Raw genomic sequence first — 13242 nt, forward strand, 5'->3', positions numbered from 1 at the left:
TGGAGTGTCGCAGAGGGACAGCATGAAGATGGCACCTGCTGAGCCAAAAAGAAAAGTCTAGAATTAAAAAAAAGTGGCGCCTGCTAGCCTAACAAAGTAGAAGAGTGAAAACGGGTGTGTGCCAGTGCCAGCATCCCTGGAGGGAACCCAGCGGGCCCCGGCCCTCAGGCCGACACTTGATGAGCAGGTGAATCTCCTGGACAGAGTCTGGGTGCCTCTCTGTGGCCGCTGCATGTGGGTGCGGTGGCAGGCCGGTGCACGCCAGCCTCTGAGAGGGGCTTCTCGGTTTGCCTCGGCCTTTGGGCATCATGGACTTGTGCCCCATAGTTTTCAAAGCCAGGTGTTCTGAGGGCTCGTCCAGGTGTCTGTCTATTAAAAGTTGGGGCTCCTAGCATGGGAATGAACCATTGGCTCCACAGGGAGAAGCTCTTCCTCCCAATATCCTACCCGCCTCCCTGTGCTCTCGGCCTGTTTGCTGATGTGAAGGAGCTGCTCAGCCAGTTTTCGGAGGAAATGGTTCCCTATGTAGTTGTGGATTCAGCGAGTCTGTGGGAGGAGGTGAGTCCAGACCACCTTCCTAGAGCGCCTCCTTTGACTCCAGCTTTTGGTGGCTGCACTGGGGCTCTGAGGATGATGTCCTCATTTCTAGGAAATTGTGACTGAGGGTCTTAGGGCATCAGCTTGGCAGGCTTCCCTGAACCATTTTTGCTGTACTTGCAACTTTTCAATGAAATTGTTTCAAAAGGATCAAAGAACTTAAGAAATGTTGGTACCCTTTGATTAAATGATTTCATTTCTAGGAATTTATCCTGAGGAAATAATCAGAAACTTAAGCCAAGATTTATGTATAAAACTTCTGTACTTGGTAAATATGAAAATTAGCCAAGTATCTGTCAGGAAAATGACAAACAATTTAGGTATATTCATATTTTGCTGCTATTAAAAATACTGGTTATTGCCATGGAGAATCCTCCTAACATTATTCCATGAGAAATGACTCCCAGTGCTGTGTGGAGGCCATTATATATCCAGGGTCTGCCAAGCTATCTGTCTGATGGCTTTAAAGAAGTACCTAACCATTAGCACTGATTCTGGTGATATTACTGTGGGTGTTTTTCTTCTTTATCCACTTGATTTTTCAAATGAGTATGTGATTTTTTTAATTAAGGTATCATTGATATACACTTTTATGAAGGTTTCCCATGAAAAACCTTGTGGTTTTTACATTCACCTATATTATCAAGCCCTCCCCACACCCCATTGCAGTTGAGCATGTGATTTTTATAATCAAGAAAAAGTAAGGTTAAAAACCTCACAACCCTATTGTCCCCCAGGAACCTTTCAGAACTTTTAAAAGAGTTAAAAACATTCTTGGTCCTATAACTGCATAGAGTTCCTACAGTTTATTTATTATTTATTTATTTTTTTGTTCATCAAAAAACTTTAATAGCCTATTACTAGATACCTGTGATACTTATTTTTAATACAATCCCAAAAGAATTTTTATAAATAACAAAATTAGTAATTATAATTCATGTATTAAAACTATTATTTCTTACATGATACTATTTAAAACTTGTTCTAGCTTTTATTTATTTATTTATTTTTAATCTTGATATCACTAATATACAATTACTTGAACAACATTACGGTTACTAGACTCCCCCTATTATCTATTTGTAATGCCCTGTTTTCCCCCTTATCTCTCCCTTCCCACACATCCTCCCCAGTCTCTTTCCCTTTGGTACCTGTGAGTCCCTTCTTGGGTTCTGTGAGTCAGCTGCTGTTTTGTCCCTTCAGTTTTTTCTTTGTTCTTATACTCCACAGATGAGTGAAATCATTTGATACTTGTCTTTCTCCGCCTGGCTTATTTCACTGAGCATAATACCCTCCAGCTCCATCCATGTTGTTGCAAATGGTAGGATTTGTTTTCTTTGTATGGCTGAATGATATTCCATTGTGTATATGTACCACCTCTTCTTTATCCATTCATCTATTGATGGACAGTTAAGTTTCTTCCATTTCTTGGCTGCTGTAAATAGTGCTGCGATAAACATAGGAGTGCACATGTCTTTTTCAAACTGAGCTGCTGCATTCTTAGGGTAAATTCCTAGGAGTGGAATTCCTGGGTCAAATGGTATTTCTATTTTGAGTTTTTTGAGGAACCTCCATACTGCTTTCCACAGTGGTTGAACTGATTGACATTCCCACCAGCAATGCAGGAGGGTTCCCCTTTCTCCACATCCTCGCCAACATTTGTTGTTTGTCTTTTGGATGGCAGCCATCCTAACTGGTGTGAGGTGATATCTCATTGTGGTCTTAATTTGCATTTCTCTGATGATTAGGGATGTGGAGCATCTTTTCATGTATCTGTTGCCCATCTGAATTTCCTCTTTGGAGATCTATGGTTTATTTTTATTCCCCTCATTTGCCCCATTGCCTGAGATGGGGCCTCCAAACTTGGCAGTGAGGGCATGCCTCCCACCTCCGGGAGGTGTCGAGGGTGAGATGGCTCACGTTTTTAACTAGAAGAATATTTTTTCTGATTACAGAATTGATTACTTGTGCTTTTCTGAAAACCTCAGAGGTAAAAAGGGAACCCCATCACCTCACCAAGACCACCACTGTTGGGCTCCCGGCCCTTGTGCTCTGTGTGTGTCCGGGATCTCAGTGCAGTGTCAGTGTGGAGCTGTCTAGATGTCCAGGGCTGTCCTTCCTTGTGTGTTGTCTGTGATTCACACTTTCTGAAGCACTCTCTGGGTAGCTTAGGTTGTAACACTTGCAGACTAGCAGCTGAGAAAAGGTGATGTGGGTAGAAATTTTGCTTTAGAGTATGGAGCTGTTGTGAGCTTCTGTACATGGCTTGGATTTCTTGTGGGCTCCAGGGCTCTTGTCCAAATGCCTAGAGGCTCAATGGTAGTCAAGTGCAGACCTTCTCAATGGCACCACGGCTGTGCCATCTCTGAGCAGGGAAGACGTGTGGGCTTCTAGTCAGAAAACCCTTTTTGTTTTGGTTGGTCCGAGATGGGACTTCCGAACTTGGCAGTGAGGGCATGCCTCCCCCCTCCAGAAGGTGTTGAGGATGAGGTGGCTTAGGCTGTCACCTGGGGCTCTTGGTGGTCTTTTTGAAGGGAAGTGCAGCACCTGGGAACTGTCCGCAGGTGGAGCCGAGGCCCCTGTCCCGGGTCCTACATTCCCATCGGCAGCACATCACTCTGGGGCTTCATGCACAGCCAGCCCTCTTGGCAGACTGGTTTCTGTTCACATACCCCTCACCAGGCTCCACCTCACTCCCACTTCCTTGCGTTTGCCAGCTGTGTCCGTCTGCCAGGCAGGGTCTAGTTAGGAAACCACCTGTGCGATTTAATGGGGGGAACTGATGACACTGGCTTTGGGTTCCTGAAGGAGAGGGTGGGACAGCTGCCCCCCAGGGCTGGTGTGACACGACGCACGGTGGCAATCAGAGCCCCCCCAGGCCACAGAGGCAGGATGCTGGGGGAGGGGGCTGGACCCGAACCCTGTCTCCTGTCCACTAGGCCTCCCGTTGCCAGGACCTGCCCCCGCACAGAGGGGTGGGTGGCCAGGCGGCGTGCCCTGGGCAGCTGAAGGTGGCTGGTTTACCTCTGATCATGGCACTGCTGCCAGACAGCATGCGTGACACAGTCCCCTGTTGGCAAAGTCCTGGTGTTGTTTGGGTGGCCAGTCCTCCCATCACGGGAAAAATGGGCTCCACGTGCAGGATCCAGGCCCACTGCTCTGGCAAATGCTGCGTTTGGAGTGTAACGTGACTCGGAACTGGCTCCGTCGCCTACAACAGGCTCTGGGATTGGTTACGTGCACGACCCGGTCAGGGAGGCTTGTGCTTCCCCACACACGGCCGTGCCCCTGCACATCTGGTCTGTCACGGGAGTTAGCAGGTGTGTCCAGCTAACCACCCACCTCAGCCTCATCTCATCAGACTGAGGGGGACAGTCCAGCTACTCCGGTCTTCCCAGCTCTAAACTGGAAGCAGGCAGCCCATCAGTCATGTCAGGAGGGTTCAGTAAGATGACTGATGCTTGTCAAGTTCCTGTCTCTTTACGTTTCTTATAGGAAGTACTGGTGCCATCACCTGATATTTGTAATTTATCAAACGAGCGGATCATGATGCGAGCATTGTATATTTAGTGATGTCAGAGTGGTAGTGTTAATAGATATTTGCAAACTAGGGTATATTTTGGAATAGCTATATGGTAAGTATTCAGAAAAGCTTTTTCAAAAGGACTTCAAAAAAAGGTTCTGAACCCAAGACATCTATCTCCTATCATAGACTATAATTTGATTATTTGAAATGGCCTACTACCTGCTTGGTGTGGGCTCACGTTCTCATCTGTAAAATGGGGACGCTACTTGTAGTGGAGGTGTGAGCGTGAGGATCAGGTCAAAGATGTGGCCACACAGGGGTCATCCATTTGACAGTAAGTTCTTCTCGCTCATCATTAGCACTGATTCTGTTACTCAGAACTCAAGTGAAAAGCACCATCAAAAGCAAGGATTTTATTCTTTGATATATAAAAACAAGAAAAGTTTAATGTCTAGTACAACATGATTTTTTTTGTTTGTTTCTTTAGAATAAAATGGCAGAAGTAAAGACCTGGGTAGAAAAATACACTCAAGAGGCTTTTCCATGAAGCTCAGAATTCCTAAAATTACCAACAACAGAGCACAGACTTCAGAGTAAGCCTTTTTTTCCTTTAAAATTTTTTTTTTACATTTGCATAACAACTTAAAACATAGTAAGAAATATAACTTTCCTTCTTGGTAACAGATCCAGTTACAAAACAAGATATTCAACAGCCAGTAATAACTTAGTAAAAGAACATTTCTTCTGTGATAGTAACAGCATTAGAGTTTTGGTTCTATAATACCTGTCTTTGTAAAAAAAAACACTTCCGACTGCTGGGGTGCCAAATAAGCACCCCTCATAGCTCCGCGGGGCCTGTAAATTTAGGTGTCTGGACTCACACCCCAGGCCTCAAGGAGGCATCTTTGGTGTTCCCTGTGCTTGGGGACAAAATGGACAGCAACCTTGGCATACAGATACCAACATGATACACATGTGTGGGAGACCACAGCTTTGCAATAAAGTATATTTTCTGCCCAATTAATCTTTTGCAAAAGAAAAATAATCTGCTTTTTTCACTTAATGAATTCAGGAAAAATGAAAACATTGGTATTTTTTCCATGCTGTTAGCCTGACATCTGTGAAGTCAGGATAGTTCTGCCGATGACCAGCAGGGGGTATTGGCCCACAGGACAAGCAGCTGCAGAGTGTCCCCAAAGGCAACCTAGAAAAATATTTTTACCTGTGTTTATATGCAAGCTTTATTTGGTCAAAGTTTAGTTCTCAAAGTATGAGCATAACATTTTCTCATCAGTATTGAAAAATAAAATATACTTCATATAAAATTTAATGGGATCAAACATGAATTACCTTTAAAATTACTAAATACGTAAGTATTGCTAGGAGCTCATGAGGAAGTGGCAATGAATGTAATTTGAGTTAAAATCAGTAAATTCCGTGTGACTTGATTAAAAACAAAGATAACAAAACCTATGAATCTATCTGTGGGCTTCCACAGGCCTGTCTGGGGGTATGTGGTTGGCTTACCCATCATTTCTGCTGGAAACTCAAAACACTGCCCTCAGAGTCAATCACAGGAAAAGACTGTTTGTCTCAGAGTAAATACTGACTTTTGATCACGATGGTGTAGCTGAGCCTTACCTTCTAATCCAGCAGAGCTGCTTCTCCAAATTAAATTCACCCCCAAAGGCTGGTGACAGACCACGTCTGATGATCTCACAGAGCAGCCCACCTTCAGCCCTGCCATGACCGCTCCCTGGGAGTTCTCTTTCCCCAGTGATGCTGGGGACTGCCGCACCCATCTGGCTCCTTGAAATATGACTATACAAGCAATGTGAACATTTAAAATCAACCTTCTACAGTCATGTCTCCTATAGGCTTGGGCACATTTGTTCTTAAAAACCAGTCCCTACCTTCCTGCCACACACCTTCATCCCGCCAGCCGGCCAGCGGAATCAGTGTGCGTCGGCAGGAAGCACGGCGACAAGAGCATGCTGACACCTACTGTGTTTTTGCATGGGTTAGTCAAACAGGAATGACTATTTTAATTTGAAAATACTTCATTTTTAAAAATGAAGCTTTTAAAGATTAAAAATTAAGTATTGTACTTGGTCAGATGCTGTCTACCACTTTACAAAGGTGTGGGGTCTGCATCCGGCCTAGGGCAGAGTGCATATTCCCTGTGTGAAGTCTATAAAAATAGCACTTTTCTATCCATAGTTTGAAATAAAGAGTAGTGTCATTGGGGAACAGTGAGGGTTAAATAAAAACCATGAAGGGGTGATACAATTAAAAAAAAATTGGATGCACATTTAAAAAGGAGCTCCCGGTGGCCCATCCAGTCCCTGCGTGTGCAGGTGTCCAGGCCTGCAGTGTGACGGTGGCCTGCCTGGAGGCAGCAGCCGCTACAGCGTGACGGCCGGCCCATGCTCCTCCACTCCACCGGGTGGCAGCGCCAAGCTATGCCGCGGGTCGGCGCGCAATGAGCTCAGCAGGCGGCGCACGCTGCTCGGTGTCGGCCCTGAGCCATTGACGCGCACGGGCGCTGGGGGCCCGGGTGGTATGCCCTCCAGCACCAGGTCGGGCTCTTCGTCGCTGTCCGAGTCACCGGGCGCAGGGCGTGTGCAGGGCCTGCCCGAGCTGCCCGCCCGCCCGCGCACCACATTGTTGCGCTGGTTGGCGGGCTTGACAGTGACGATGAGGTTGTGGCTATTGGCGATCATCATGTCTGTGACCTGGTCCAGCGTCTTGCCCGCCACCTCGATACCGTTCACCTCTAGCACCTCGTCGTCCACGGCTAGCAGCCCACTGCTCTCGGCCAGGCCACCAGGCACCATGCGCGAGATGAAGATGCCTGGTACCTTCTCCAGGCCCTGCGGGGCTACGCGCACGCTTGTGCCGTCGCGGATGTAGAAGCCCAATGGCTTCTGGCAGCCGTGCCGGTACAGCCTCACTCTGCGGTGTGTTTCTGGCACTATGTCCACGTCAATGACTGAGGACACAGGGCGGAAGTCTCGCGGAAGGCCGATGTGCAGGTGAGCACGCCGGCGGGGCCCATCCTCGCGCAGCGCCAGCGCTTTCTTCCTCCGTGACAGCGAGCCAGCCGGGCCGCAGTGCTCGGCCTCTTCTGAAACAGCCCAGAGCGGACAGTCAGTGGCCGCCTCACTGCACCCTGTGCCCAGCCCTGGCCCTAACCCTTCCCGTTCCACCCAGGACAGTGAGGCAATGAGCACCACAATCCAGTTGTGGGTTAGAAATAAGTCCCACACTTGACTAGGATGTTAGTTATCAATTCATTTTGGAAATCTCAACCTGTAGGATGATATACAAGCACAGGAGTATCTCTCTGAAGCGATTCACTGTGCTCACCCAATTAGCTGAGCTGGCCCAGCATTCATCAGGCAGTTGTTTGAAGCCAAGTTCAAGTGCAATCACTTCCCTAAAATTAGCACTCTGGAAATCGCCAAGCTGACCACAGACATCCATGGAAATGCTTAAAAGGTGAAGAGGCAGGAATAAGATACTGCACTAAATAGTAGATGGAAGGTTTAAAGTGCCTGACTGGATTCTGTAAAGATGGTGGGGTGGGAAGCATGGGGAACCCTTCCCCACCTGGATGACTGCAGGGCCAGAATCCACCTGATGGACCAGTTTTGGAACTCCGGTCACTGTTGAAAAATTGCAATTGACAGGATAGGAATTCAACTGTCATTCTGGTCCATTTTGGTCAATTTCATCTATGAGCACAGGTAGCAGCTCCCTGTCCCCACCCCAGCTGCATGGCAGGCAGCTGGGCACCTAACCCTGGAGCACACACGTGTGGGAGCCAGGGTGGGAAAACGGACCCTGTCCTCAAATGCTGGGGATGTGTGCTCTTATTGTTGCGTCTGAGCACGCAGAGATGGGTGGCCACTGTTTTTGCCCCCCTCCCCCCAGCTCAAGTGACTTCCAGGGGACTTAAAGGGCCGGCATCCTTACCCCCTTCACTTCCCCCCTTTTCCCCTCTTGGAAGCCAGACATTAAAGACTAGGACATTCAAAACAATCACATACACAGGGAAAACCAGAGGGTGACTGAACATGCCCATGGGAAGACTCAGGAAAGATGTAAGAAGACACTAAGCTGACCCGTGGGCTGGCCCTGAGCACAGAGATAGCCCACAGCAGGAGAAAGAAGGGCGAACAAAGACTGACAGAAACCAGCAATCCCTGAGAAAGGGGGAGAATGAGACCTCTGGAGTTACATTATTGTATCCAAATGTCCAATGTTAACAAAAACTAAGGAGGCAGTCTACTAAACACAAGAGAAGATAGGAGTGCAGCATATGAGGGACAAAAAAAAGCTTCAAGGCATAAAGAAAATAAATAGCACAGTCCCTACTTTATCAGTTATTACTTTAAATGTAAATAGAGTAAACTCTCCAATCAAAAGATAGAGATTGGCAGAATGGACAATACACATGATTCAACTATATGCTGCCTGCAAGAGACTCACTTGAGATCCAAAGACATAAACAGGTTGAAAGTGAAAGGGTGGAGAAGATACTCCATGCAAATAGTAACCAAAACAGCAGGGGTGGCTATACTAATATCAGACAAAATTTAAAAGTTACATAAGAAGGACATACCGTATTAATAGCTCCATACAGCAGGATAGTAATTATAAATATTTATACACCTCATGACAGACCATCAACATTATATGAAGGAAGAACTGACAGAACTAAAGGGAGAGACAGTTCTACAACAGTGGGTGGAGACATCAATAGCCCTCTCACAAAAATGGGTACAAAACCCAGACAGTAGGTAAGTAAGGAAATAGAGATCTTAACACAGCCACACAGCCAGATCTGGCAGGCAGGTACAGAGCACTCTCCCCAGCAGCAGCAGCAGCAGCACATGTCTTCTCAAGTGCACATGGGACATTTTCCAGTATAGACCACATGTTAGGCCACAAATTAAGTCTCAACAGATTTAAAAGGTACCATAGAAAGTATCATCTCTGACCACAACAGGATGAAGGTGGAAATCAATAACAAAGAAAACTGGAAATAATCACCAAATTGTTGAAACTAAACACTTTCAAACAACTAATGGATCAAAGAAGAAATCACAGGGAAATTAGAAAATACGTAGAGATGTACAAAAATGAAAATGCAATGTACCAAGACTAATGGTATGCAGCAAAGTAGTGCTAAGGGGAAATTTATAGCTACAAGTGTTTGCATTAAAAACCAAGAAAGGTCTCAAATCAACAACCTAACTTTTATGTCTTAAGGAACTAGAAAAACAGGAACAAACTAAGCAGAATGAAGGAAATAATAAAGATTAGAGCATACATAAGTAAAATAGAAAATAGGAAAATAGAGAAAAATCAATGGAACAAAACTTGGTTTTTCAAAAGGATCCAACAAAATTGACAAACCTTTAGCAAGATGGACTAAGAAAGAAGAGAAAACTCAAATTACTAAGATCAGAAAATAAAGTAGGGATATTATTACCATTTCTACAAGAAAAAAAATTTTTTAAGAGTGCTGTGAACAGTTGTTCACCATGTAATTGGATAACCTAGATGAAATGGCCAAATTTCTAGAAACAGTAAACCTACCAAGTTATGAAGAAATGGAGATCTATAAAAAGTAAGGATATTAAATTAATAATCTAAAATGTCCCAGGAAATAAAAGCCCTGGATGGCTTCACTGGTGAATTCTACCATTTAAAGAATAACTAATACTCATTCTTCTCAAACTTTTCGCACAATTTAAAGAGGAGGGAACACTTCTCAACTTTTTCTATTAGGCTAGCATAACCCTGATACCAAAGCCAGATGAAGACACTACAAGGAGAGAAAACCATAGACTAATGTCCATTATGAACATTGATACAAAAGTCCTCAACAAAATACTAGTAACAGAATTCAGCAGCATATTAAAAGGATTATACACCATGACCAAGTGGGATTTATTCCTGGAATGCAAGGATGGTTCAATACACAAAAGTCAATTGGTGTAATTGACTATCAACAAAATAAGGCGAAAAAACACATTATCATTTCAGTTGATGCAAAGCATTTGACAAAATTCAAAACCCTTTCAATATAAAAACACTCAACAAAATAGGGATAGAAGGAAAATACCTTCACATAATAAAAGTTATATATGAAAAATCCATAGCAAATACAATACGCAGTGGTGAAAGACAGCTTTTCCTCTGAGATCAGGAAGAAGACAAGGATGCCTGCTTTCATCCTTTCTATTCAATATATACTGGAAGTTTTGACCAGAGCAATTAGGCAAGAAATAGAAATAAAAGTCATCCAAATTGTAATGGAAGAAGTAAAATATCTGTTTGAAGATGATATGATCTTATATGTAGAAAATCCTAAAGTCTCCATAAAAAATGCTTAGATCTAATAAATGACTCCAGTAAAGTAGCAGGACACAGTATCAACACACAAAAAAGTAGCAGTTCGATTTCTATACTTGAGCAATGAATGATCTGAAAAAATTACAGAAGAATTCCATTTAAAATAGCATGAAAAAATATTTAGGAATTAACCACATTAGTAAAAAATTTGTACAATGAAAACTATAAATGTAGCTGAAATAAATTAAAGATGTAAATAAATGGAAATACATCCCATGATCATGACTTCAAAGACTTGTTAAAATGTCAAAATCATACTAAATGCTCTATAGATTCAGTGCAATCCCTACATGAACTACCAATGGCTCTTTTTTTTTTTCAGAAATAATAAAACATCCTAAAATTCATACTGAAACTCAAGGGACACCAAGTAGCCAAAACTATCCTGAAAATGAAGAGTAAAACTGAAAAACACTTCTTGATTGGAATACTATCTACGAAGCTAATAGTAATCAAAACAGTGTGGTACTGGCACAAAGATAGCATATAGACAAATGTAATAGAGTAGAGATCCCATAAATAAACCCTTGCATATAAAGTCAAGAGGGAAAGAAGAGTTTTCTTAACAAATGCTGAGAAAACTAGATATCCAAGTGTAAAAAAATGAAGTTGGGCCCCACTTAATGCCATATACAAATATCAACTCAAAATTGATCAAAGACCTAAATGTAAGACCTAAAACTATAAACTCTTAGATAAAATATAGAAGAAAAGCTTCAGGATATTGGATTTGGCAATGATTTCTTGGGTACAACAAAGGCAACAAAATGAAAAATAGACTAACTAGAATTCATGAAGATTTCAAAAAACTTACTCTGTTGGCAAACCACAGAATTGGGGGAAAGTGCTTGCAAATTATGTATCTGCTAGGGATTAATATCCATAATATAGACAGAGGTCCAAAAACTCTATAACAAAAACAAAAACCCTTTAAAATTGGGCAAAGTTTGCTACATTAAAAAGTATTAAATCAGTAACATACAGATGAACTAATATAATGTCATATATTCATATATCTCCATTAAAAGAATAAAACAGTTAAAGTAATGGCAAAAAAAAGAGGGGTTGGCAAAGAATTTGAATAGCCATGTCTCCAGAGAAGATATACGGATAGCCATTAAATCCCTGAAAAGATGCTCAACATCACTTATAATCAGGGAAATGTGAAGCTGCAGGAAGATACCATCTTACATCAGTCATGATAGCTACTATATATTAAAAAAAAAGAAAATAAGTGTTGATGGGCATGTGGAGAAGCTTGGAGTCCGTGTGCACTCTTGGTGGAGTGTAAAATGGTGCAGTTACTGGGTATAAACCAGAATGGCTGGTCTTCAAATAATTAAAAATAGAATCACCATATGACCCAGCAATTCCACTTCTGGGTATATACCCAGAAGAACTGAAAGCAGGGGCTCAAAGAGATGCTTGCACACCACATTCACAGCAGCACTACTCACCATAGCCCAAACGTGGCAGCAGCCCAAGTGTCCACTGACCGATGAATGGACTAACAAATGTAGTCCCGTCCATACAATGGAATATTATTCAGCTTTAAAGAGGAAGGAAATTCTGATGCCTGCTACAGCATGGGGGAGCCCGGAGGACACGAAGCCCAGTGAAATGAGCTCGTTGCACAAATACTGGATCATTCAACTTGTATGCAGTGCTTAGAGTCACCACAGTCACTGAGACAGAAAGTGAGGGTGGTGGGGTTGGGCTGAGGGAGGAGAGATGGGAGTCAGTGCTTGACGGGGCAGTTTCAGTCTTACAGGCTGAGAGTCGTGGGGAGGGATGGCGGGAGAGCTGCACAACAGTGTGAGCGTGCTTGATACCTCGGAGCCCTACACTTCAAAATGGTGAAGACGGTATACTTTATGTCATGGGCATTTTAACACAATAAAAAAAAAAATTGAAAAATATCCCAGGAATCCTCCTGGGTGACAGCAGTGTGTGTCACCTGGGTGGGCTCAGAGTTGGGGAAGCCAGTGGCCGTTAACTCCTAACCTTCTGCAGTATGAATTTTGTAACAACTGTTTAGGTCTGACCAGGGGGAAGATATATCAGTATTGTAAGTGAAAGAGACAGTGCTGGGAATGGGAGGCCCTGGGGCAACTGGGAGGGGGTGTGCACTCTAGCCCTGGCTCCAGGAGCACTTTTTGGGGGGAGGTTGGGGTGGGTAGGAGCCTTTGTAATCCAGGACTTACCTACCCATTACCCACCCTGGCCAATTTCAACCTCTATGTCCTCCGTTCCCTGCTAAAGGGGAAAAAGTTGTGCCTGACCATGTGCGGATAGGGGGGAGGGTGGTAAACCCAGCAGGGCCACAGACACTAGGAGCTCTCAGAGACAGGACCCCCTGAACTTCCCACTTGAGTTCATAAAAATCTTCTGCACATTTCTTCTCTTTCACCTGTAAGCTGGACTCCATTCTTTTTCTAGGTTTCCCTCTTGCTAAACTTGACTGCTGTCCTGGACATCACACAGTACACACAGAAGGCAGTGGCAGAGGTGGGTACTAAGCTAGAATGGGGAATGGCAGGGTCTGGGCCTGGGCTTTGGCCCTGTAATGCCTGAACTTGCAGCTGAGGAACGGCAGCCGGGGTGGTCAGCAGGCACAAACCGACACTCTGAGGAGAGCCTGTGCTCTCTCCGTGGACCAGAGGGTCAGTGCAGCAAGAGGGGTACATGGACAG

The 13242-nt window shown here is 44.1% G+C and overlaps 1 protein-coding gene and 1 long non-coding RNA gene across 6 annotated transcripts in view; one reads left to right on the forward strand and one right to left on the reverse strand.

Moving 5' to 3' along the window:
- LOC118970417 (uncharacterized) overlaps positions 1-13242 on the forward strand; it is a 70755-nt gene that overhangs the window by 6841 nt on the left and 50672 nt on the right. For 4 of the 5 annotated variants that reach the window (XR_012121295.1, XR_012121294.1, XR_012121293.1 and 1 more), the window contains exon 2: positions 4611-4716. This is a non-coding gene — a long non-coding RNA (uncharacterized lncRNA). Of the gene's footprint in view, positions 1-4610; positions 4717-12988; positions 13058-13242 lie in introns of all 5 variants that reach the window. The other variant, XR_012121292.1, reaches the window with a different exon arrangement.
- The window catches only part of PARD6G (par-6 family cell polarity regulator gamma), a 59631-nt gene continuing 50910 nt past the window's right edge, over positions 4522-13242 (reverse strand). Inside the window, exon 3 of the mRNA XM_037007450.2 lies at positions 4522-7250. Coding sequence (XP_036863345.1) covers positions 6529-7250 — 722 coding nt within the window. The 3' untranslated portion in view covers positions 4522-6528. The remainder of the gene's footprint in view (positions 7251-13242) is intronic.

The sequence above is a fragment of the Manis javanica genome, chromosome 9, assembly GCF_040802235.1.
Source record: "Manis javanica isolate MJ-LG chromosome 9, MJ_LKY, whole genome shotgun sequence".
NCBI lineage: Eukaryota > Metazoa > Chordata > Mammalia > Pholidota > Manidae > Manis > Manis javanica.